The 23,939-nt window shown below is 35.5% G+C and overlaps 1 protein-coding gene and 1 long non-coding RNA gene across 2 annotated transcripts in view; one reads left to right on the plus strand and one right to left on the minus strand.

Moving 5' to 3' along the window:
- Nucleotides 1-12,229, plus strand: part of LOC129739191 (uncharacterized) — a 51,610-nt gene extending 39,381 nt beyond the window's left edge. The window contains exons 2-3 of the long non-coding RNA XR_008735764.1: nt 11,916-11,976; nt 12,056-12,229. This is a non-coding gene — a long non-coding RNA (uncharacterized LOC129739191). The remainder of the gene's footprint in view (nt 1-11,915; nt 11,977-12,055) is intronic.
- LOC129739190 (cyclin-dependent kinase-like 1) overlaps nt 1-23,534 on the minus strand; it is a 101,380-nt gene extending 77,846 nt beyond the window's left edge. The window contains exon 1 of the mRNA XM_055730618.1: nt 23,397-23,534. Coding sequence (XP_055586593.1) covers nt 23,397-23,401 — 5 coding nt within the window. The 5' untranslated portion in view covers nt 23,402-23,534. The remainder of the gene's footprint in view (nt 1-23,396) is intronic.
- Nucleotides 23,535-23,939: the final 405 nt, after the last annotated feature.

The following is a 23,939-nucleotide window of genomic DNA, read 5'->3' on the forward strand; positions in this document are numbered from 1 at the left end:
TCATGTGCATAGCAAAAAAAGACGTTCATTAACTGAATTCCTCAGGCAGCGCTTTGAAAGCAAAGCGCGCAAGCGCTTGGTGCCGAGGTTCAAATTCCAATAGTTTAATGAAATTCATGTAATGTAAAGTAATCGTTTACATCCACTCAATTGCATATATGCACATTATTATGACAATAGATGAATGGTGAAAATATCATTATCGAATTTAAAAAATAACTTGTACGTACATTTTGATGACTGTTTGCTGCCACATGACTTAGAAATTGCATAAAATGACTGGCACTGCCATTTTTTTCGATCTCTGGGGGATTCATGTTTAAGACTTTCACAACTCGCATCATTCATAATAACTTATGTTTCCACTAAGGTTCTTTTTCTAAAAGGGTTTTCCCAAAATATTTAAAATATATAAATAAAATGCAACTTTAGTTTGAACGACAAATAACACGAGTTTCAAGCAAAATGGGAAATTGGCCAAAAAGATAAGAATAACTATTTTCCGAATAACAAAATGAGCAACATTTTAAAAATGAAAAAGACGTACAAAGGTTACGAAATGCCCTAAGTTTGCATTTTTTTTATTCGCCATTTCTGTAGTTTTTACTTTATAATCATTAATGAAGTTTTGCATTTTTTTGCAATTTTGTTTTAAACATTGTGTTTTCTATCCATCTTGTTTAATTTATGGTAAATTCAGGATAAAATTTATAAAACTATAATTTTTGAGAAAGTTTAAAAAAAAAATAGCATGCATCTACATAAGACTGACTCTATTTGAAGTCATTTTCGAATTACCAAAACCCTTTGATCTCAACAATTTCTTGCACATTTTTAAAGTAACGATTACATGAGTAAAGTTTAATTTTCTTGTTTGTATGAAACGATTTTACATTTTGTTCGAAAAAAAGAAAAAAAGATTTATCTTCTTACTCTTAAACCGAGCCATCTCATCATTTTTTCAATTTATAAATTCTCTAAAGGAAATATTTCACTGAATAACTACGTAGAAGCTCTTGAAGTGTACTCTGGAAAATTTTATAATGCATCTTATAATGCGTTCAAAAGTAGATTTTGAAATAAATTGTCTCCATATCAAACAGGTTTGAATAATTTAACACTTCACGCAATGTAAGATTTAGAAGTATGCTGCACACAAAAGTAAGCTTTTTAATCACGTTACACTATTTGGCTGGAGTGAAAATAAACCGAAAATGCGTCGTGAAAATAAGCGTCCTTTTTATTAAAAAATATTTCCTAGTCAAGATGAAATCTATAATATTAATCGCTTCACAAATCAAGCATATCTTTGTACGCTAGGGTGGCAGCCAAATGGTTCATGTCAAATTTCGAAAACCGAACATAAAAATTTTGTAGATTGGCCCAAAAAACTGACCTCTGCAAAATTTCAACCCATTCGGACTTGATTTAGGAGTGCCTCGAAGCACCCTCAAAAATCACCAAAGGGGGGACCAAAGGAAATCAGAAAAACCGAAATTTTAATTTGATGCAAAAAGACTGCAAATGCATAAAACGTCAAAATCCTGTCGAAATGCTGAAAAAAAATTTAGGTAAAAATTGACCTCAAAATTTCAAAAATCACGTATAAAGAGGACAAAGGAAATCGAGTGAACCGAAACTTTCATTTTGATACCATATGATTTTGAAATGCATGAAATTTGGTGTTATCCCGGAAAAGAATCTCGGTCAAGAATCGACTTTTTGGGACTTAGCCGTTTTTTCTGAAAACCGACAAAGTTCCAGAAAGTCGATTTTTGGCAAAAAAAAATCTTGAACTACAGTCCCCCAGTCATTAGTCACTTTACATTTCCTTTCACCACTAATTGTTCGTTCATTCGAGTGTTAGTAGACCAAATATCAAGCTTTGCATGAATTTAAGTCATTAAATACTTCCTCTTTGAGTTCAAGTATATTGTTATTTAAAATTTTGTTTAAAAATTACTTAATTTACCAAAACAATAAAGCGTTTTTTTTAAAACGCATATATGGGTTAAAATTGTAGCCCGTAATTTAGTCTTATAGAAATCCATGACAATACTCTAATATCAACATGGATATCAACTTGTTTCGGACAAACATTTATTTTATTTCACGAATTCAAAACAATCTAAATCCAAAACAACGATCTTGTTAATAACACCCACGACACTAGCTAGCGGGCTGTAAAATTAACTTTCAATGTTCAATCAGCATCACTATACTGCAGATACTTATGCTGCCTTTACCTTCGCGGGGGAGCAGTTTAATTTCATCCGGTAAAGAGCATTCGGATCGGTTTAAGCGTGACTCGTTTGGTTTGTTTTTTTTTATAGAGACTTTTATTTAACCAAAATGTATTAGATTATATTGTTTTCATACATTCTGGCTTGATGCTATTATCTTTTTTATTCATCGTCGAAAAAAAACAGCTAGATACGAAGCAAAACGAACAGCACCATCAATTAATTACTTGAACGCACATTGTGTACACCTAAGGAGCACTCTTTAGGAGACGCACTTATAGAGTACTCATTTCAATTTTGAGTGTTTTGTGAGTGACGAAAAACGCTCCTGTTGTCACTCTGCTCCTATCGACCACTCTTGCTCCGCTCACAACAAAATTTTAAGAGCGGAGCTGATTGTTACACCGCTCTTGTTGGGCTCTGAAAAGAGTCATCATCCGAAATCATCTCGTTGCCTACCGTTCTAGGCTTTTTGCTGGGAGGTTTTGGTCGGAGACTACGTGTACTTTTTGATGATTGAGAGCTATCAGTCTCACTACCATCAGTTGTACCGCTTTTTGCAACCTGGGTGTGGCTCTTCTCCTTCAGCGGAGTAGAGGATGTCGGAGGGGGCATTTCTCCTGTTCTGTTTTTTGTCAGTCTTTCGACAGTGTTGTTTTCAGGCAATGTTGGGCCCGAAGTTTTTGTGGTGGTAGTTTGCTGAGCGTCACTAGTGCTGGACATAGTCGACGTAGCAGTTGGTGGTAGAGTTGGTGTGTTTGATTTTGTTGGTTGTGTTGTTTTCTGTTGTGTTGGTTTAGGCTGTGCTGACATCTTCGTAACATTCGCATATGACAGTTTGCTGTGCTCAACAGCGAGTTTTTGCACCAATAGCTTTTTGTTTTGTACACACGGGATGCCGACGTGTACAAATTCGTTGCAGTGTAAGCATGTTTGTCGTTGGCCTTTATAGCTTAAAGCTGTAGATTGGCCATCGATAACTACTACAGATGGAATATTCTCCGTCACAATAACCCGTGCGGAGCGTACTCCCGTCTTCACACCTCCCAGGAAAAATTTGTCGTCCCAAAGAACGTCGCGAACTGATAGAACCTCTCCGTAGGTTCTCAGGAATTCGGCGATAGTTTCGTTCGTCACGAACTCGGATAGATCGAAAAGCCTCACCTCCACTGCCCCATCCTCCATGAAGATTCGCAGTTTGTAAGTCTTGCCGTCCACCTCAAACTCGTGTTTGTTATCGTGTTCATCCACGATTTTTTGGGCGAGCTCGAGGTCAGTGACTTTCACATACATACAACCGAGACGGCGGTTCGGTTGCAGTTGAAGCACATTTTCCCGCGTTAGCCCGAGTTGCTTTCCGATGAAATTATGAATTCCTTCATAAGTCGGTGCTTTTGGAATGTGGGAATAATCGATGCGAAATGTGTTTTCGCGTCGTCCCATTCCGGCATCTAAATGCGCGAACGAAAACTACGTCGCGACACTTGATCCGAAACTGGTTTATCGTAGAAACGTATTGAATATAGCCCGTGTAAAACTTTCAAACTGTTCACTCGCAAAACACGTCTGAACGGCTCAAAAGTAGAACGCTAACTGCTTTTTCTTTTTTTTTTTTTCTTTTTTTTTTTTATGACGTGGACAACTTAAGATTAACATTATTTAAACACCCAGTACCGAGATGGGAATCGAACCCATGCCATCAGTGGATCAGCGATTACCGTCTTACCACGCTAACCACTCGACTACCGAGGACGTACTGTAATTCAGACGACTTAAATAGATTTTACTTTTGTGGTGTCAAAATGACACCAAAAGTCGGAAAAGGGAGTTTTTTTGTCCAGGCTTCCAGGGTTCGTCCATAAAAAAGTAAAGATGCAATATTGAAGAACTTTTGAATTCATTTAGGGTCCCCGAAAAAATTTTTGTATTTTGAAGCTTCTGAAAAAAGACAAGCCTTCAAACTTGCAATGGTGTCAAAATGACACCCTAATGCGGATGAGGGTTAATTCTTGATGCCCCAAACAATTATTTGGCTCCAGGAGAAGCGTTTCAATCATTATTAGGTAATATCTCTTTTAAATCTGAAAATGAAGAAAAACGTCTAAGCACGAATCCTTTATCAGCCGTACTTTCTAGAAAATCAGCGTTGTTTTCACATTTGTTCACTTGCTTTAAATTACCTCTTGGAATAAAGAAAAAAAACAAAGGTACATTCTGTTCTGTTCTGTTCAGCAATTCGAATTGTTGAAAATTTTGCTGGAAAGCCAGAGCGGGACAAAAACAAGAAATTTTTCCTGGTTTTGCTCATACTCAAAACCAATTCAAACCTTAACTTTTGAACCAGAACTTAAAAAAAAATTCAGCATCAGGGTTGAAAACAGTTACCGTAGGCTGGGGGAACTTTGATCACCGAGGTAAACTTGATCAACATTAAAATTTTGCAGATAATCATCAATAACTAAGTCGGAAGTTAAAATATCTGTAAACTGTTTGAAAGCCTATGATTTGAATTTCAAATTGGCTAAATTTGATTTATAGTTGGAGATTTTTTTATTACTTAAAATGTAGTTTTAAAGTTTTAAAATATCTGTTTTTTCGAAGACTCACGAACAAACACCTCTTCTGGATATTGAACAAAAGATGAGACGATTGGATGAATGAGAGAACGGAACTGAATCAAGTTATTTTCCAATTTTATGAAAATTAGCGGCAGGCACCGTGCAAATATTGAAGAAAAGTAAACTCCAAAGTGAGCAGCGTTTGAAATAGGATCATTTCCGCGTGATAATAGTGTGGTGGACAGTGAATCCGTGCGTTCAAGAAATCGAAAACCTTTGCCAAAACGGAATGGCACAAGGATAAAATTCGGGTGCACTGCGTTTCTTCTCTTAAGGAAATTGAAAATACAGTGTCGGTTCCAAGATCCTGCGAAAAAAATCGTAGCGGAAACGGATTAACCGTAAGCTTCGGAGATCGCTTCTGATTCTTACAGCGTTCGTTTGTGAACTTAATGCTTCGCATGAAATTTCCTTAATTGATTCCGTCGTCGCCGTTCCCCTGAAAAGCAAAAAATCCAGAAAATTAATTACCAAGATTATCAGGTGAGTATCGAGTAGTATGATATACCATTGACAGCTTCCTTGGTAATTCAAATTAATAAAGATTAAAGATTGTATTGTGATCGATTTTAGAATGACCGTAAGCGAGGAGATTCGAAAACAGGCATATAAAATCGATAACAAAATATATTTTCCCTACGAAGCTTGTATGAGACATTGTCATGTTAAAAAAGTCAAAAAAAATCGTTCTAGATTTTTCACTCGGAGACATTCCTCGTGTCAGATTCTTTTACATTTTGAAAATTGTAATGCTTTTCATTAGTGGTAACATGACTATCACCAAAGCAGTACATACTATGCCACTACCGAGATTCGATCTTACGAACATCGGCTCGAAGAACTGAGACACTATCCAAAAAGTCATGTGTCCACCGGCTAGAACTTGATTTTTCAATAACTATTTACTCTGAGTTTTTTTTAATAATTAATGAATTATTCATATTCTCTATCAAGTTAGGTCATTTATCCCACTGTTAATCTTTTGAATTCGACGTTTCTTTTCCATCTTTATAATGCCATCAAACGATAACATCTTGTAACATACGAAGATTTAAAAAGCAATCTATAAAATATTTTCTGAAACTTAGTATGCGTTTTCCTTAAAATAGAGGTATTAGCCAATTGGATATTGGAAATAATAAATATTAAATTTTAATAAATCCTCTTTTACTGTTCGACATGCGGAAAAGGATGGCAACCCTGGGTGTGGTGTTGATGGTGTTACTTATTACAAGTAGAAGAAAAAATGTTGATTTTTTGGTGAAATAATTGTTTTTTGTTGAGTTTTATTTGTTAAAGCGAATTTTGAGATGGTTGTGCTTAGAAGAGTTGCGAAGTTTTAGTGAAAAGTGTTAACTATGAAGTGCAATTTATGTTTAAATATTTGTATTTTTTGTTTCCTTTGTGAGTCGAGAAAATGGCAGCAACTCGAAAAGCCTTTAGAAAAATTGCAAGTCATTTTTTGAAAGAAGATGGCGCTGTTATGCCTTTTTTCTCAAGTAATTTTCATCACGAGATAGCGCTGTTGTGAGTTTTCGAAAGCTCATTATTCATTTCAAATGGAGATGGCGCAACTATAGCTCTATATTTTTGTGCTGCCAGTTTATAAAATTCGATGTATGGTTTTTTTTGATGACGTCGAGTGGCGAATTTTCACCCGATACCGTTGCCTACAGAAAAAATGCCTTTCAACAGGATACTAAGATAAGTATATTTTTCATTTCAATTCAAATTTGCTCAATGTATGTGAACCTGACAGATAAAGTTTTAATTAGCTTGCCAAAAATTCGAAAGAAATAAAGTTCGTTTGTTGTTAGTAGTGAGTTTTTTGGCTACCCGCCGTGAAATCGAAGGCTTGTACAGTGTTCGGTGATGGATAATTTTCCCGCGTTTATTTCGTACGTGTATTGCAATGCCGCGTTTGGACGTGTTTTCTCTTGGTTTACAGCGCGCGATAAGAGTGTTTTGTACGTGTATGATAATTCCAATATTAAATATTTCTAATGAGGTTAAATTCGGTTTTTTCTCTCTCTCCCTCTCCCTTTCTCTCGTTCTTGCTCTTCTCGTTTTAAACGCGTGATAAAATTCGGTGAGTTGCACCGGTGCCAAGTGCATTGTACGTGTATGACAATGCCACGTTAGGACGTATTTGCTCTAAATAAAAACACGACGATCATTAAATATTTAACTTTGCTTTGATCACATCCCTTCCCAAAGGGAATCCAGATCTTACATATTTACCTTCCCCACTAACAAACCACCCTTCCTGTGACGACCGTGGAGATTTAGAGGTGTATTCGGTCTCTAGTAGCAACGGAAGTCGAACTAACAATCCTTTCCTTTCCCCGATGAACCGTAAGGACGTGGCCGGCGCCGTTATTGACCATATAACATAAGGAACCTTCGAAACGTGTACACAGAAAATGGTAAGCTAATCCCAAGCCCCATTTATTTGGAGCTATGTACAATTTTGATGGTTCTTGTCAATCACGGAGTAGCAACTACTGAAATGTACGGTTTATCTAAGCTCAAGCTCAAGCTCAAGCTCACGAACAAACACCTCTTCTGATAAAATGATAGCGTATAGAAGCAAATGTTTTGTTTTATATGAGAATTTACCTTTTAACATTTGTATATATTAGTTTGGTATAGTTTTAGAGTTATTTTTATGATCATTCTATGATAATTTTTGGATATTAAAAAAACGGACATTTTCTATGAGAATGCCTGTATAGAACAAATGGCTGAAAACCCTATCAAATGGTTAAGTTTGAATAAAAAAAGAACATGGGAACAGTGGGAGGACCTAGGAAATTGCATGAAGGTAAAATTTCATTTGTTTAAGAGGCCAAAAAATATTGAGAAATGTTTATAATGTTTGCCCCTAAATGTATGCAGCAACATTTTGCACCTTTTGAGTATTTTTGTTTTTGAAAGAAAAGGTTGAAAAATTCATTTGGAAAAAAATACTTTTATTGATATTAAGCCTTCTGTGCTAATTGGCATAAAAACAATAATTTTGAATATGTTGAGATTCGTTGAAGCCATACCCAAGTAACATTTAAAGTTTTATAACAGGCTACTAGATTAGGCTTACCAGATACTTTCAGAAAAAAAGCGGGACATTTCACGAAGAAAAAGCGGGACACAGCCGAAAAAAGCGGGACATTTAAGAAAATCTTGAAAAACGCTTAATTTTGTAGCCAAACTTATAATTTTATCATCAGCCAAGTTGTTCATAGATAATAAACTAAGGTTTTTTTTAAACGCAGATTGATTTTACCCAGTTTTTCTACATGACTTCTAATTACACGGTTTTTGCCATATGCACTGTTATTTTCCACGGTTTTCGCGAACTTACACGTTATTTGAGAGAAAATATTTCAAGTCGTACATGAAAAAGGCGGATTTCATACCGTGAAAAAAATCTTTGTGCAATTTGTTTAAAAATTAGTTTGTTAGGTAATTTGTTTAAAAATTTGAAAACTCAAGAAAACTTCCATCACCTTTCATCTTAATATACTTTGGACAATTGAGTCGAAAAAGGTGGTGTATAATATAACGCAATTTAACTAAGGTTCCGGCTCAAAAATTAATCTGTTTAATTCTATAATCAATAATTTTTTGGAGGCAACTTAAACAATATTTTCTTCATACATTGGTTGAACTTGCTCCAAGAACACTTAACTGAATCAAAATCTTACTGTAATGCTAGAGCATTAGAGTTCTTCAGTATTGCCTTAAATAAACTATGAAAAATGCTGTTTATTTTGAGAAAACCCAAGCAACATTTCAGGTTTTATAACAGGCTACAAGACCAAGTTTAAGTTTCATAAGTGGCCTGAAGATTCTTATAAATCATTCAGTGTTATTTGGGAAAGATGTATTCGAATGATTTTATGTTCATCACAGAATTCAAAATGAGACTAAAAGCTTGATTTTTTCCATTGTTAGTCAGTTAACTTTGAAAATTTTTACCGAGAAAAAAAGCGGGACATTTTGAGGAAAAAGCGGGACAGCGGGACACTCAACAAAAAAGCGGGACATGTCCCGCTTTTGCGGGACGGATGGCAACCCTATACTAGATAAAGTTTTCGGTTTATAAGGGGATTGAGGAGTCTTATAGAACTATCGGTGTTACTCGGGTAGTGATCAAAGTTACCCCGAAAAATGAAATCTGGTTTTGTAACAAACATTTAGTTATGGCAACTAATGTCGTTCGAACATTCTGCTATCAATGATCATGCTTTGTAGGGCTTGTGATATAGCTCAGTTGGCAAGTCTGTTGTCTCCTGAGCCGATGTTCGCGAGTTCGAGCCCAAGAGTAAACATCGAACACAGTTGTACCGGATAAGTTTTTCAATAACGATCCGCCAACTGCAACGTTGATAAAGTCGCGAATGCCATAAAGATGGTAAAACAACTATAATCGAAACAAAAAAAAATCATGCTTTGTACTCCTTACCTCAATAAGTATTTTAATTTTTTTTTAAATGTTACATAAAAGCAACCCCTTCCAAAATATTCTAAAATCAATTGAAAAAGTGATCAATGTTCCCCCAGTTTACGGTATTTCGAAATGGAGCGACGCACACAGGAGTAATTTACCCAAAAACCTGACCAAAACTCAAAATTTAAATTTCATTGGTTACCTTTATGTCAATGTTTATTTGATTTTCGAATAAATTTAGCACCATGCACCGCTCGATTTGACATCTGATTTGTTTATAAGCTGTAGTAGCTGTCAAAACTTTAATATTTTTATGAGATAGAATTTTTCTACAAATCGTTGAATCAGCGTGACTAATAATAAAACTTTTTAAGTAACTAAAAATGAAAATTTAAAAAGGAGAACTTCAATGGAGGGATGTTTAATAATTTTAAGTATGTATAATAGATAAAAATCGATGATTATAGAGACAGGGCTAAAAAAATCCTTTAATTTATTTTTTGTTTTATACGTTGATTTTTTATACAAATTAGCGTTTTTGTTTATGTTCCCAGCAAGTCCCGACAAAATGTTTGATATCATTTCAAAATTGATAACTTCAAAAATCATGTGCAAATTTTGAAATTTTCAAATTTGAAGTTAGAAAATATTGATATTTTTTCCACAAAAAGTCCCCTACACAGCAAAAAAAAATCTGAAACCTTAAAAGCATTGAAAATATAAACCCCTAATATAACATGACATAGAACGCGATTTCGTAATGTAAAATTCCGTCATTTATGATGCTTCTTTTTATTTACATCATATGTGATGTAATTTTACAACTTTTTCCAAACACACACAAAACCCTGAATCTGTAACAGCACTGAATTTTCTTATTTCTTAAAATTACACGACACGGAAAGTTGTAAAAGCATGGAATTTAAAGTAGATTAATATTGCATTACACTGAATGCGTTAATTTCATGTAAAAATACACACCCGCAAAAAAAAATCCCAATAACACGGAAACCTATATTGATGAATATTATTCGACACGGAATGTGGTTTTCTGGTGTAAATATACACAGCATATACACAGAATATTACACAAAAAAGCATAGAAATTTTAACCGAAGTCACTATCAACTACAATTACAGTACCGTCGAGTAGTTATTTAATTTTTTTGATACAATGAAAAGGAATCCTAAAAATTATATCCCAAACGACGCAATGGGATCCAATACTGGACATGACTTGGCCAGATACAAGTTAATCGACATTACCGAAGGTACCAGCTATCGATCAAACATGGTTATTGAACTTAATTAGGATTCCGGAAGATTACAGTACAAAATGTAACGGTAGGGGAGAATGAGGATACTTGATCCCTGGGGATACTTGATTCCTTAGCTATATCTCGAAACTGGAATGTCTTACAAAGATCAAATGTTCTAGAAAAATGTGCCAAAATGAGCAAAATAACAATGCTTGTAGTTTAAAATTTTTTAACAAAATAATTGTTTGAGTAATTGAACTTTGTTTGAAAAATTTCACAAAATGTAACTTGAAGATCTTTTCTCATCACTTTAAAAAGTTCCTTACACGGGAAAATTTAAAAAAAATATTTGTTCCAATGTATCAATCGTTCGAGCGTAAAATGAACTTCATAATGCCATATTTTCAAAGCAATGGAAAACTCTCAACTATTTTCAGAAAAAGTTTTCTAAAATGTTGATTATGGGTACAATTGATCCCCTAGAGTTGGATACAATTGATCCCCCTTCCAAACGGCATATTCTTCTTCTGAGTTGATCGTTATGATTGCTGATTACGAAATTACTAATATTTATCCAAAAACTAATATTTATCAAACAATTGTCTGAAGAAAAGAGCAAAAATAATTAATCTTCTTTTGTTTATAAAAAATAGCGCCTTTAAGTATGCAATGTTATATGCGTTGAGACAAAGTTATAGAATTTTCTTCTTATGTCTGCTAAAAATTGTGAAATGAGAACAAACATGACCAAAATAGTCAATTAACATTCTATCTTGGGGTTTTGTTTGATTTTTATACAAGGATTAGGGCTTCCTGAATAAAAGATCAAGTCTCCATCAATAGGGGATCAAGTCTCCCCTAACTTCAGAAAAATCGCATTTTTTTACTCCCACGAAAATGCTTCTAGTTCATCAACGGGTTCAAGTATCGTTCTAATTTTTGGAGCATAGAAACTTGAAGTTACAAGCTGTCAGAAAATGTCAAAGACGGCGAGTTGATAAATTTTCCCAAAAAAAATATGGTGAAAATAAGAAAAGGGGATCAAGTATCCCCACTCTCCCCTACGGCTAATATTTTTATATCGTTCTGTGGGAAATGTCGTCTAACGAGGAAAATTTCGGTTCCTTCTAGTTAAAAGTTAACGTTCCATTGAGGTAAAGCAGGGTTTTTCTTTGAAATTGGAAATCAGAATCTTCATTTATCCATCTATCAAAAATTAGTTCAGTAAAAACATAAGTTTACAAATAACGAATTATATTATTTAGAGCTGTAAAACTTTGAAAACGAAAATTTGATTTAACATACTTTTCTTGTCCAACACTTATCATAGATTTTTACATTTCAGAACCACACCGGTATAAATTCGACAAAAACCTATACGATCTGGATGGAAATAATAAGACTAGGTAAAATAACCAGGTTATTTATTAATCGAGATAAAAAATATTTTTTTGTGTTTTTTTTTAACATGAACTTTCGTTTAAGGATTCATCCGTTTCGAACGAGAAAGGCAAGTTAGATGAATGGGCCAGCGGAACATGAATCGAAAAAGAAGAGAAGGATGAAATTGAAAACAGGGAACGGGAAAGTATTTTCCAGCCAATTCCATCATTTTTACGAAAAAAAGTGAATAAATGAAAATATTTTATTTGATTCAATAAATACATCCATAGTAAGAACAAATCGGTCTACAACCACTACCGAACCGAAAACAATATAATTTAATTTTGCCTTGAAAATTCAGTTCTTTATGTAAAATTACATCAACTCAAAATTCTGTGGTTTTAAAATTTACATCATTTTAATATTATTCGTTGCAAAATTTACAGGTGTGTAATATTCAACAAACACGGAAAATTTCGTCATTTATGATGCTTCTTTTCATTTACATCATATGTGATGTAATGTTACATTTTGTTTTGTAGTGTGTAGGGCTTCGTTTATTTTAAATTAAAACCCAGTGTAATTTATGTTCTTTTTCGAATGTTTTTAATTATTATTTAACTTTTAGAAATATATAAAAAAAATCTAAAATCATGTCATATAAATGTTAGAAAATTTCTAAAAGAAAATTATGAAACAATTCGAAAACGGTAAAAACATATTAAATGATCTAAGAAACGTTTGAAGAGTCAAAATAAACGCTACGTACTCCTGTGTGCGACGGTGCAAGTAATAGGAAATTTCACTTTCAGGGGTTCGACTGCATGAGCTAATTCCACTTATACGAAATTTGAATGTTACTCTCAATATATTTAGTAGCCGCTGTCTTTATTATTTTTCAGTTGACAATGTGCTTGAAATTATGTTAGAAGCTTTTAAAATCCCTAATGTTTAACGTTGTTTTCTTCGATACATGGTTGGTCCGCACTTCTCAAATCCGACAGTGCGCTGTGTATATCGCACCGTTATCTTCTACGATTTGTACACGAAGAACTAAAAAAAGGTAAAATTTACCTTTTTGCGAGGTGATTTTTTTCCACCCCTCTTTCGAGGTTAATTTTACCTTTTTTTCATTCATCTATCAAAAAGGTAAATTTTAACCTTTTTTTCAATTCACCTAGCAAAAAGGTAAATTCGCAATCACCTAGCAAAATAGTAAATTATACCGTTTTCCCATTCACTGATATAAAAGGTAAACGCTATTTGGTTTGATTGGTTTTTTCAATAAAAATAAAAATAAAATTCATTCAAAAATTTATATTTATTTGAAATGAATAGGGATATTTTCCTAATATTTATTTTTGAAATGTATCACCGCGTTTGAAAAAATTATTGAGGTAAGTCCTTTTTTTGCCAGGCTCGTGGCAATTCGGCTTGGCGTTCTTCCGCGCCATAATGGCCACTGAATCCTCTTGCACTGCGTTTACACTTTCATGCCCTTCTCCGTTCGACTAATCCGGTCAGGCGCGGCTTCTCCGGAATGATATCTGGAGGATGACGTGGAATATACACCTGAAGCTGGGCCGATCTGAAACAAAAGCAAAGTATTATGACGAGAATCAGCACAACTAAATGATATCTAAGAAAATACTTACCATTCTGTTCCGATTTTCTCATATTGGGCACTAAGCAAAACTTCCCTTCTGAACGACAAAACAGCTAACCTCAATGAACGGATTCGGCAAATAGTTTTCGAGATGAATTGTACCGTTTTGTTTAGCTCAATCCAGGTCAACTTCACCTCACTACAAGGTAAGTTTTACCTTATTTGGATTTAGTTTTTTTTTCTAGGTGAATTATACTTTTTTATTCACCTCACTACGAGGTAAGATTTACCTTTTTTGGATTCACCTTTTTTCTCGGTGAATTATACCTTTTCTCCAACTTCGACCCAGGTAAATTTTACCTCGCTGTGAGCTGAGTTTCACCTCGAAGAGGTAGAAGTTACCTTTTTGGCTTTCACGATCGTTAACTTTGTTATCTCGGTAAATTTTATGTTTTTATTATTTTCGTGTAGAGCACCACACTTCCTTCCAAAATGCTCTACACGCTAACTTTTGGCTACCCCTTAACGAATACTTTTGACCCGTTATTCAATAAGACTGGGAGAACTCCTTTTTCCGGATAAAGCTTCTCTACCCTTTAAGGGGTGTTACCAACTCGGTAACATTGTTTTTGTTTTTTATTATTATATTAATTGATGGGTTGGAGTTAGGGTAAGATATTGTAAATAGATAGGTTAAAAAGTAAACGGCGAATTCAAATTTGAACACGTGGTGGTCATCGAAAAGTAGGCGAAAACTTGAAACGCACATGGCCCAAAGCGTTGCGTAAGCTCAAAACGCAAGACCGATGACAGCGCGCTTTTGGGAAGAACGCAAGTCAGCAGCGCAGAAACCTCGACTCGGAACTACAATTTACGTTCACGTAAACACGCGAAACCGTTTTCCGTCGGTGATACGTGTCGAGACCGACGCACCTGGCGGCCATCTTATCCTGTCCTTTCTTTTCAGTTTTTTGGTCCTAAATTATCGCAGCCCTCCTTTCTCGCTGAAATACGTCTATAAACTAAACTCTCAAAACTTTTGTCACTCTGTTCAACCTATCCTGCTTTTTCCTCCTCACGCTACCCATTGCAACCGAAACTCTACACACTCTCCCTGTTCTCCTTCATCAAATACCTCAGTACTCAATTACTCAGCTCGCTCTCTTTATCTCTTTCACGTAAAACGAGAAGCAATCGTTATAGATATCTCCGCGGGGCTATGCAATAGCCTTTTCTATATCTTCTATATATTCTCAAACATATTTATTTTTCCCTAATTATATCCTCCGTTACACAACCCACATCTTATTTCCTACAATACAGTTTATAAAAAGAACACAAAGTTGTCTAACTCCGCTGAGTTTTATAACTCGAAATTAGGTCCTCAATATTTACCTTGTACGGTGCTTAAAAGGTATGGCTCATCTTCGTATGAGTTAGCAAACGCAGACGGTCAAAACATCGGAGTTTGGCCGGCATGCTTACTGAAAGCTGCCTAGAAGACAGACAGGTTATCTGAAAATAAAGTCAAATTTTTGGATGTGACTACTCTTCGATCGTGGGAACTGATCACTCTGGCGGTTCGTGGTGCGGTTGCATCTTTTGAAAAAATCGGATAACTCGGAACATTCAATCTATTAACTCGAAATAATTTCGTAATCGTCGTGAATAAACTCAGATACGTATCTTATGCCTTCATAAAAATTGATGTGGAGACGTCCACGAAAATTTGTTAACGCGCGCGTATCAAGAAAATCGATGTTATGGTAGAAGATCTTCTTAGACCGGTTAAGAAGAAACCAATCAAAGTAATCATCAGAACTATCTCTGATTGATATATCAAATCGAGTAGTAGGCGATAAACGAATTATCGGTTCGTGATAAATTAGGCCAATGGTCCACATCGGATAGAATTAAAAACTCTCGACTCCATTCGATTCTTTTGATCACTCATATGGCATCAACACTCGCGAAACGATAAAGATTTCTGTCCGCAAACTCATTCACGACATTGACAACTAACTACATCTATTGTAGGCTCACCCAAGGCACCCCATTCACCTCTAAACGGAATTAACCTCGATACATTCATCTGTTCGGTTGATGATAACTATTCGGTTTATATCGGTATCGGCTCATGAGATTATTGATCCTTATTTGTTCTTCGACAACCTTATCCGCGGTTTGCTGAATTCAGTGCACGTACACAAGACTGATCAAATGTTTATGGAAGTTGTTGATTTGTTTTTTTACAGGACCATTAATAGTTGATCTCGTTCTATTCTCGTGTCGATTGAAGGGTGTTGTTTGGTTGAGGATTTTGGACATCGATTAAAAAAAAAAAAATTAAAAAAAAATTGTTTAAAAGTTCCTTCGAAGAGTAATGGAGGCATGTTCGATTAATTGTAAATAAAAAAAAATGATGATAATGTTGATGATTATCGAATTCACCGAAATGAGCCAATGATGTTTTTGTTTTGCTTAAATGATAAATAATTTAACGTTAAAATTCCTTTTAAATTTTAGAGAAAAAAAACCATTTGAATTATATGGTCGCGATTCGACCAGACCGAACTGAACGCCATAAACATGATTTCGAGAAAATCGAGTTCGAAGTTCACAGCCCTACCAATTGATACCATTTCATCAGATATCTTATTTAATCGTTTTACCATCACATTTAGACTCTTATAAAGCCATCGAGGTTATACTGGTCGATTTCTGATTATACATCAAGCAGAAAACTGAACTTTAATAGCATTAGGTTTGAACCCAGTTCACTCTGGTCGAACAAAAATGTTTAAAAAATTGTCATGCACTATCATTTGACTGGGCAATTTGTTCTAAACGTAGGAGCCTACCAATAGGCGCTTTACGAGCAGCACCCAACGAGTATGGCTGATGCTTGAAAAATGTTTTTTGTCGTTGAGCCAGAGTGAACCGAGCCATACAAATTTCGCACTTTTGAAAAGCGGAATATCTGTGATTTTAACTTACCGGTTGCGTTTTGAACGACAGTAAGCAATAAAATAAAGCATCTTTTATCGTTAAATGTCAAAAATCCCAACATTCCCTTAAGTAAATTGGAAAACAAAATTCAAGGGATTCGGTTCAGTCTGGCTAAACGAAATTTTAATAAATGTTAACAATCCGCCACATGAAGTTTTTAGCTACGGGAACGTTTCTTACCATTTAATTTATTAGATATTAGTTCCTGACAAACCGGAGAACTGTTTTGAAAAGAAAAAAATCAACACACATAAGCTTATTTCGCACAAAATCAGTTTCATGACCAAAACATGCTTTTCATCTTCACCTCAAAGCTGGCTCTCAGTTCACTTTGGCGCAACGCATTTTTGCCATTTCCACTGTCTGCAACATTGAATTTTTCTAATAAAATCATTAAAAACAGTAAAAATGTTCTGATTTTCATTGGATAGGTAGTTTATCATGTTTCGCATCCGTTGCAATAGATAACTCAATTTTTTTCAAATTGACGTTCAGTTCGGTCTGGTCGAATTGCGACCATATAATCCTAATAGTTTTTTTTTATTTGACCAGAGGGGGACTGTTACCAACTCGGTAACATTGTTTTTGTTTTTTATTATTATATTAATTGATGGGTTGGAGTTAGGGTAAGATATTGTAAATAGATAGGTTAAAAAGTAAACGGCGAATTCAAATTTGAACACGTGGTGGTCATCGAAAAGTAGGCGAAAACTTGAAACGCACATGGCCCAAAGCGTTGCGTAAGCTCAAAACGCAAGACCGATGACAGCGCGCTTTTGGGAAGAACGCAAGTCAGCAGCGCAGCATCGAGACGAGGAGGTTTCTTGGTGGGTCAAGAATCATCACCAAGGCTCTTGGTTCCCGGCAGCGATTGAGTTCAGACGTGCCTTGCGATCGCTCTCATAGTTCGAGTTTCCACGGTCCGAAAACAAGATCAACGATAAGCCGTGCGCGAGGTACCGAATAGTGTGTGGTGAAACGAAACCATAGTCCGAGGTGTGCCAGCCAATTCGCGCAATACCCCCAAAACCAATCAGCAGTTCAGTTGGTTGGACTTGCCATTATTTGCGATCAGCCTTGTGTGCGCGTGATCGATCAGCTAAACCGAACCTCATCGAAGACTGTACGCGCATAGCCATTAGCGCGTGGTTGGTTTGCCCATCCGAGCCGAAGAAGAGAGACAGAACCGCATCATCTAGCCGGTAATGCGTGGTATCGCATTATCGCCTCCATCTCATCCCGACGAACGATCCAGCCGAAGACCGAGGTACGCGCCTAGTCCAAAGCGCGTGGTCGGACTGCCAGCCATAGGAGAGAGCAGGGATGTCAACCTTCCAGATTTTGTCTGGATCTTCCAGACTTTTTGGACTTTTGCCAGACATTTTTTCGGGATTCCAGACTTCCAGACTTTTAACATTTGTTCCAGACAATTCCAGACTTTTGGCTTAGGACATCAATTGTTCTAAAAAACTATGAAAATACAAAATGGTCGTGGTATAATATGTCAAAAAAGGGTTAAAATTTATGAATTACTAGCTGATTTACCCGGCCTTGCTCGGGCTCACACAAAAGATGAATAAAAATTGATTTGAGTTTCGAAATTTTGAAAGCTTTTTATTCATCATTTCAACAAATTTGACCATGTTTTGCCATGTAAGCTTTGTAAGTTTTGTTAGCCTTTTAGAAGATTTAATTGGATTTTTAACAAAGTTTATCGTTTTAACATTATTGAAAAACTTGTTAGGTTTGCTAAAATAATGTCCCTTGAATGCCTATTCATCGAATCAAGAACAAAATTTTAAACTAAGGATTCCAGATTGCTCAGATTTATCCGGATTTGTCCGAATATTTGACACAAAATTTGAGGGAAATCCGGTCCGGCCCGGTTGACCGGATTTCGTAAGAAAAAGCCCGGATTTCACCCGGATTAATTCATTTGATTTGTAAAGCATAAAATAAAATTGAATTGAATTTTTACAATTTTCCATTTTAACGTTCAAAAAGGAATATTTTATGGCAAGTTTTATCCTGACTTGTTTTCAAAGTCTAAAATACATCCGCTGATGAGATTTGATGAAAAAATATTTAAAGTGTTCTCTTCTTGATTTCTACTGAATAATTCCGTGGTTTGTACCAAATTTGCTCGGATATTGCCCGGATTTTGTGTTAAACATATTGAAATCAACTACGCGGATTGTGTCAGAAAATTGCCCAGATTTTTTCGGTCCGGACGTCCGGAAAAGTTCTGGCAACCTCATCAACCTTTTATTTTTTTGGGAAGCTTGAATAAATCTAGTCTTTTTATATAATCTTCAAATGATAACAATGTATTTTTCATCTTGTCCATGTGTTATCTAATGAAAATCCAATATCATAGGCTTGTAAACATATGTACACGACCTCTTTTGAAGATTATCTCACTTATCAAAATGAATGATCTATCGTAGAGTAGTATATTCAAATTTAATTTGTACTTATGATGAGAATGATAAGTTGTTTTAGATGTTAAAAGTTTCATAAATAGTTTTTAAAGTTATCAAAAAACACATCACCTTGGAACCGTAATCACCCATTTTATAATATTATGAAAAATTTATTTGAGCTACATTTCAATTTATCTATTTTTAGACACAACTATTCCATTGATTATCATGAAGAGTGATCAATGCTAAAATCCTTAGAAATCATTTGTTTGAATTTGCACTACTAAAGGCTCTAGTTTTCTCATAATTGGATGGCAGAGTTGAACACATTGTTGACCAAAAATGACTCAAACTTGGCCAAAAAAATTAAATTGTATGAAATAACAACTTCAGATTTAATTACTTATAAGTTTTATGCAATGGATTTGGTTTCAACTTTTTCCAGAATTGATTTGATTGTCTACCCTGCCTTTTGAATAAATTCCTACACGGCAATCAAAGCATTGAGATTGCAGCCTTCAACTCACAACCCTTAAAATAGCTTCTTACCCAATGAGGAATTTTAAAAATATGGAAATTGTTGGTTCCTAAAAGCTGGAAAATAAGTTTTCATTCAAAATAGTAATTCAACTGAAGAAGTGAATTCATAATGAAGATGAATCATGCATTGTATTTATACTTCAACTACTGCATATTCTTGTTGACTCTCAACGCCCCCAACTGCAGTTGGGACTACTTTGAAAACCACTGTTCAAATCAATTTATTCCTAACATGCGATAAGTTTTTCTTATCCCAAAAGTAGACTTATTATTTCATCCAAGAATCACGTGCTTGCCCTGTGGTACGAACAGTAGACGAAAAAAAGCCCGCCAAAAACTTCGCTATCCAAATTTTAATCATTAGCAGGCTTTGATTTGCTGTTCAGTACACGTGAACTCAGGACGGTCGTTTCTAATGCCCGGCCCATGGTGATGCTGAAAACAACCCGCCAAGGGGAAAAAAGTCGGTTGACAAAATGCCATGCCATGACTTTTGGTTCGTGAGAATAAAATAGAACGTTGTATGGGAGGGTACTTTTTCTCAGGTGGGAGGGGCTCATAACTATTACTAAAACCTTACCCTGATCCAACTACATCTTTGTACCAAATTTCTGGCTGATCGGTTCAGCGGTGTGGATTTGTATAAGGTGCATACAAACAAACAAACATATATAGTCCAACTCATCTTTATATATTAGATGAATGCAGTGGTTGAAAGCTATGAAAAATGGCAAATTTTTCAAAGTTCTATGTTAAATTGAGAGTCAAACAGAACACGTAACTGATAGTGTCAGAAACAAACGATTAGTGGCTATCTACAACATAGGGATCTGGCGACCAAAAAAAAAAAGGTCACTACCTTCCCAAAAGTAAGCTATCCAGACTTTTTCAGACATTTCCAGACATTTTTTCAAAATCTTCCAGACTTTTTTGAAAAACAGTTGGCAACCCTGGGAGAGAGACCGAACCGATCAACCGTTAGTGTGGTGAGTGGTACCGCGCCGCTCCTCCCGTTCCATCCAGGCGTCGCCCGTCCCGTGGCGATTCCTACGTTCGACCGAGTGGGCGATTTCCCCGCTACCAGCCCGACCCCCGTGGGCTTTCTTCGCCAGTGTCAACAGAATTCGCCGAATACATCTCATTTGAAACCAAGGTATTTATCTTTTAGGAATCCACCCATCCGAAAACTCCCCCAGCCTAACATACGCCCTGAGACCCAGGAACAAAAGAGGCCTTGAGCGCCCAAACCCATTAGTCCCCGTGGCTCTAGACCAGGGACTGGGTGTTGCTGGGCAGCCCCTTCTGGGCTGAACCCGTTCCTGGGGAAAAAGCAAAGTTTCAGGGGTACTCAGCCTGATAACGCTTCAGCGGATGAAAATTACCCCTTATTCAAAATGCTTATAGCAGATGATTACCCCTTATTTGAAAGGCTTCTTGTGGTGGAAATTTTAGGAGCTGCTTATCGGAAATGAATGCTGGGGAAGAATTCACAACAAAAGATATCATAAGTTTTATTTGGTTTATTTGAATGACGAAAATAATTTCATATTATTTGAAAATTTAAATTTTCCCCTTCTATGGGAATCGACCTTCAATCAACGGCTTATTTTCGTCGCGCTCATCTGGAACTGCGCAGCTCTGAAATAATAAGATGAATTGTAATTCCAAAAAGGAAAGAATACGAATATTTATTCAATCAATTACTTACAATTTTTCTCATCGCTGCTAATTTACCGGACAAATGACAATGAATATGTTATGTTATGTTATGAATATAACAACATCTGAAACTACCCCTTTGAAGCGGACTCGAGCTTTTCTAAATAAGGGGTAATATTGACCCGACAAAATGACCCGTTATTTGACAGATCGTGGAGGTTCTCAATAACGGGTCATTTTTACGCCTTTAAGGGGTAGCCAAAAGTTAGCGTGTACAATCGTTTCCGAGTACAGCTGAAGCCAAGTACCGAGCAAAACCGGTGCCCCAATAGCAACACTACTGTGTGAGAAGGAGAAATCCCAAAACACACAACTGAAGTGCAATTTTTTCCTTCTCTTCCTACCACAGTAGGCAAACAAACAACACGAAACGATATTGTTTCTTCTTCTTCCTTTGCTTGTTGGGAAAGAACCAAGCCTGCTAAGTTGCTTTAGCGTTGCTCCCCTACACTTAACAAGATGATTTTTTTTCTCTTGCTCTCGCCCTGGCGAAGCCTTCTCTGCTCTTTGATCGGGTGTACGCCCGGCGTCTTAACAGAGCAAGGCAAGTGTTTCAGAACGAAAAGTTCACTGAGTTGCATTTTTCAAAACGCTCGGGGAGAAATGGACAACCAAGTTTGATACATACATTTATTGTATATTTTTTACATCTGTTTAACGTATTAGATCAGGCATATCAAACAGAGGGTTTGCAGGCCGCATGCGGCCCGCGTAGCCCCGTCTTAAATTTTCACAAAATTCCCTATCTACTCAGAAGTACGCTGGCTTTCCTGCAACAAAATATTAAAAAGATTTTTTTTGCTACGAGAAGATTTTTTTTTTTTTTTTTGGAAATGAAAGGCGAACCTGTTGAACATTTTCAAACAGACGACTGGGTTCAAGATTTGGCGCATTTAACGTTGATCTCACTGCACCCACTGCAAGATTTGAGCTTAAAGCTTCAAGGAAAAGAAAAAAAATATCATAACTGCCTGTGATGATGTAAAAAACTTGCAGTGCAATTCTTTATTAAAAGCAAAATGCATTGAAGTGACTGTACCAAAATTTAACATTTGCCTGAACGCTACGTTGAGTTACGGAAATTTGTTGCCAGAATTTTTGCTATATTTGCAAGTAGCTATCTATGTGAGCAGTTTTTACCATAATGAAAGCTACAAAAACTCCTCATCGTTCGAGATTATCTGATAAAAATTTATCATCAATAATGAAAGTGTCAGTGACAAATAAACTTCAACCTGATATCAGAACAATAGATATAATGCATTATAATATAAGAATGATAAACATTAAAAGCTTACATAAAAATTTAACGCAAAATGTCATTCCAAGTTTACTTATAACTATATTCCATTTTATTGTATCTAATCTCTGCGAAACGAATATGTTATGTTTTCTAACTGATTTTGGCTGCGACCCTCTACGTCATAGAAAATTTTTAATGCGGTCCGCACACTTAAACGAATTTGACATGCCTGTATAAGATTGTACAAAAACAAAGATGTAATGTTAGGACGCCTTTGCAACTCAAGTTATGTGCACGCAACCCTTTGTATAGTTGGTTTTGAACAAGGTAAGCTCTTTAACATTTAAAGAAAAAAAACCCCCGGAAGCTAAATTCAATTGAATCTTTCCAGTATACATAAAAAATTATAAAGGTTTTTTTTTTAAATTATCCCACTAACGACCGCCTTAAAATCCAAATGGTGGAATTCCAAAATTTAACGTGCCATATCTCGACAATTGAAAAACCGAAAATTTACAAATAGAATTTGTGGGTCACTTAAAGTATCGTGTTTAATTTTGTAGGGTACGGTTTATTTGAACAGTTTTTGAGATATGTCTCAAGTTAAACGACCAGGCAAAAAATTATCTCTTGTCAGATCCTCAACATGTTATTTTCGACACTATTTATGATTCATAGTAGGATAAAATATGAATAAATCAACTCGCATTGTATATACCCATTTACTGAAAATAAAAAACTTCAGTTTTCTATGTATTTAATTAACATTTTTAACCAGGATTCTAATCTATTTTGGTCATGTGGCTTCTGATTCAAAACTTTAACAGTGACATATAACTCGACGGTTTAAATCACATATTTCACATTCTATTTAACAACGAGAACCAAAGATTTTTATCTTACCCCATTTCACCACAGTATTTTTAAATATCTTTTTTTCATCATTATGATGATGGTATTAACAGTTTTCATTAACTTCACGACCTTCAATGAGCTACTTCGGCTTTCAATTGTCTGATAAAGGTGCCACCAAACGTGGTAGTCAAAGCAATTAAAGGTGCAAACAAAACACGCACATGTCAAGGCCCAGATCAGGCCAAAGAAAAAAAAAAGAACTCTCTTGAAAATGAGCAAGGAAACTTCTCTTGATTCATCCACCTTACTATAAAAATGTTAGCATTTTTTTTTTGAAACTAAGGTAAACCAGGGTAAGTGTGGACGACGGCTATCAAAACAATACTGTGCACTATTTTTTTCAAAATTTTAATGGAGAATGTTCAATTTAATTGTAATCTATCCAATTACTGTGAAAAAGATACAATTCCGAAAATAACAAATGTTTACAGCGACTTTTTGTGAATTTTCTATTTTCAATTACGAAGTCGAGTTGATGTTCATCTTTTTCAATTGCAAATTTCTCGTAAACTAGCTGGCTCTTGACGAAAA

Source organism: Uranotaenia lowii, chromosome 1, assembly GCF_029784155.1.
Source record: "Uranotaenia lowii strain MFRU-FL chromosome 1, ASM2978415v1, whole genome shotgun sequence".
NCBI lineage: Eukaryota > Metazoa > Arthropoda > Insecta > Diptera > Culicidae > Uranotaenia > Uranotaenia lowii.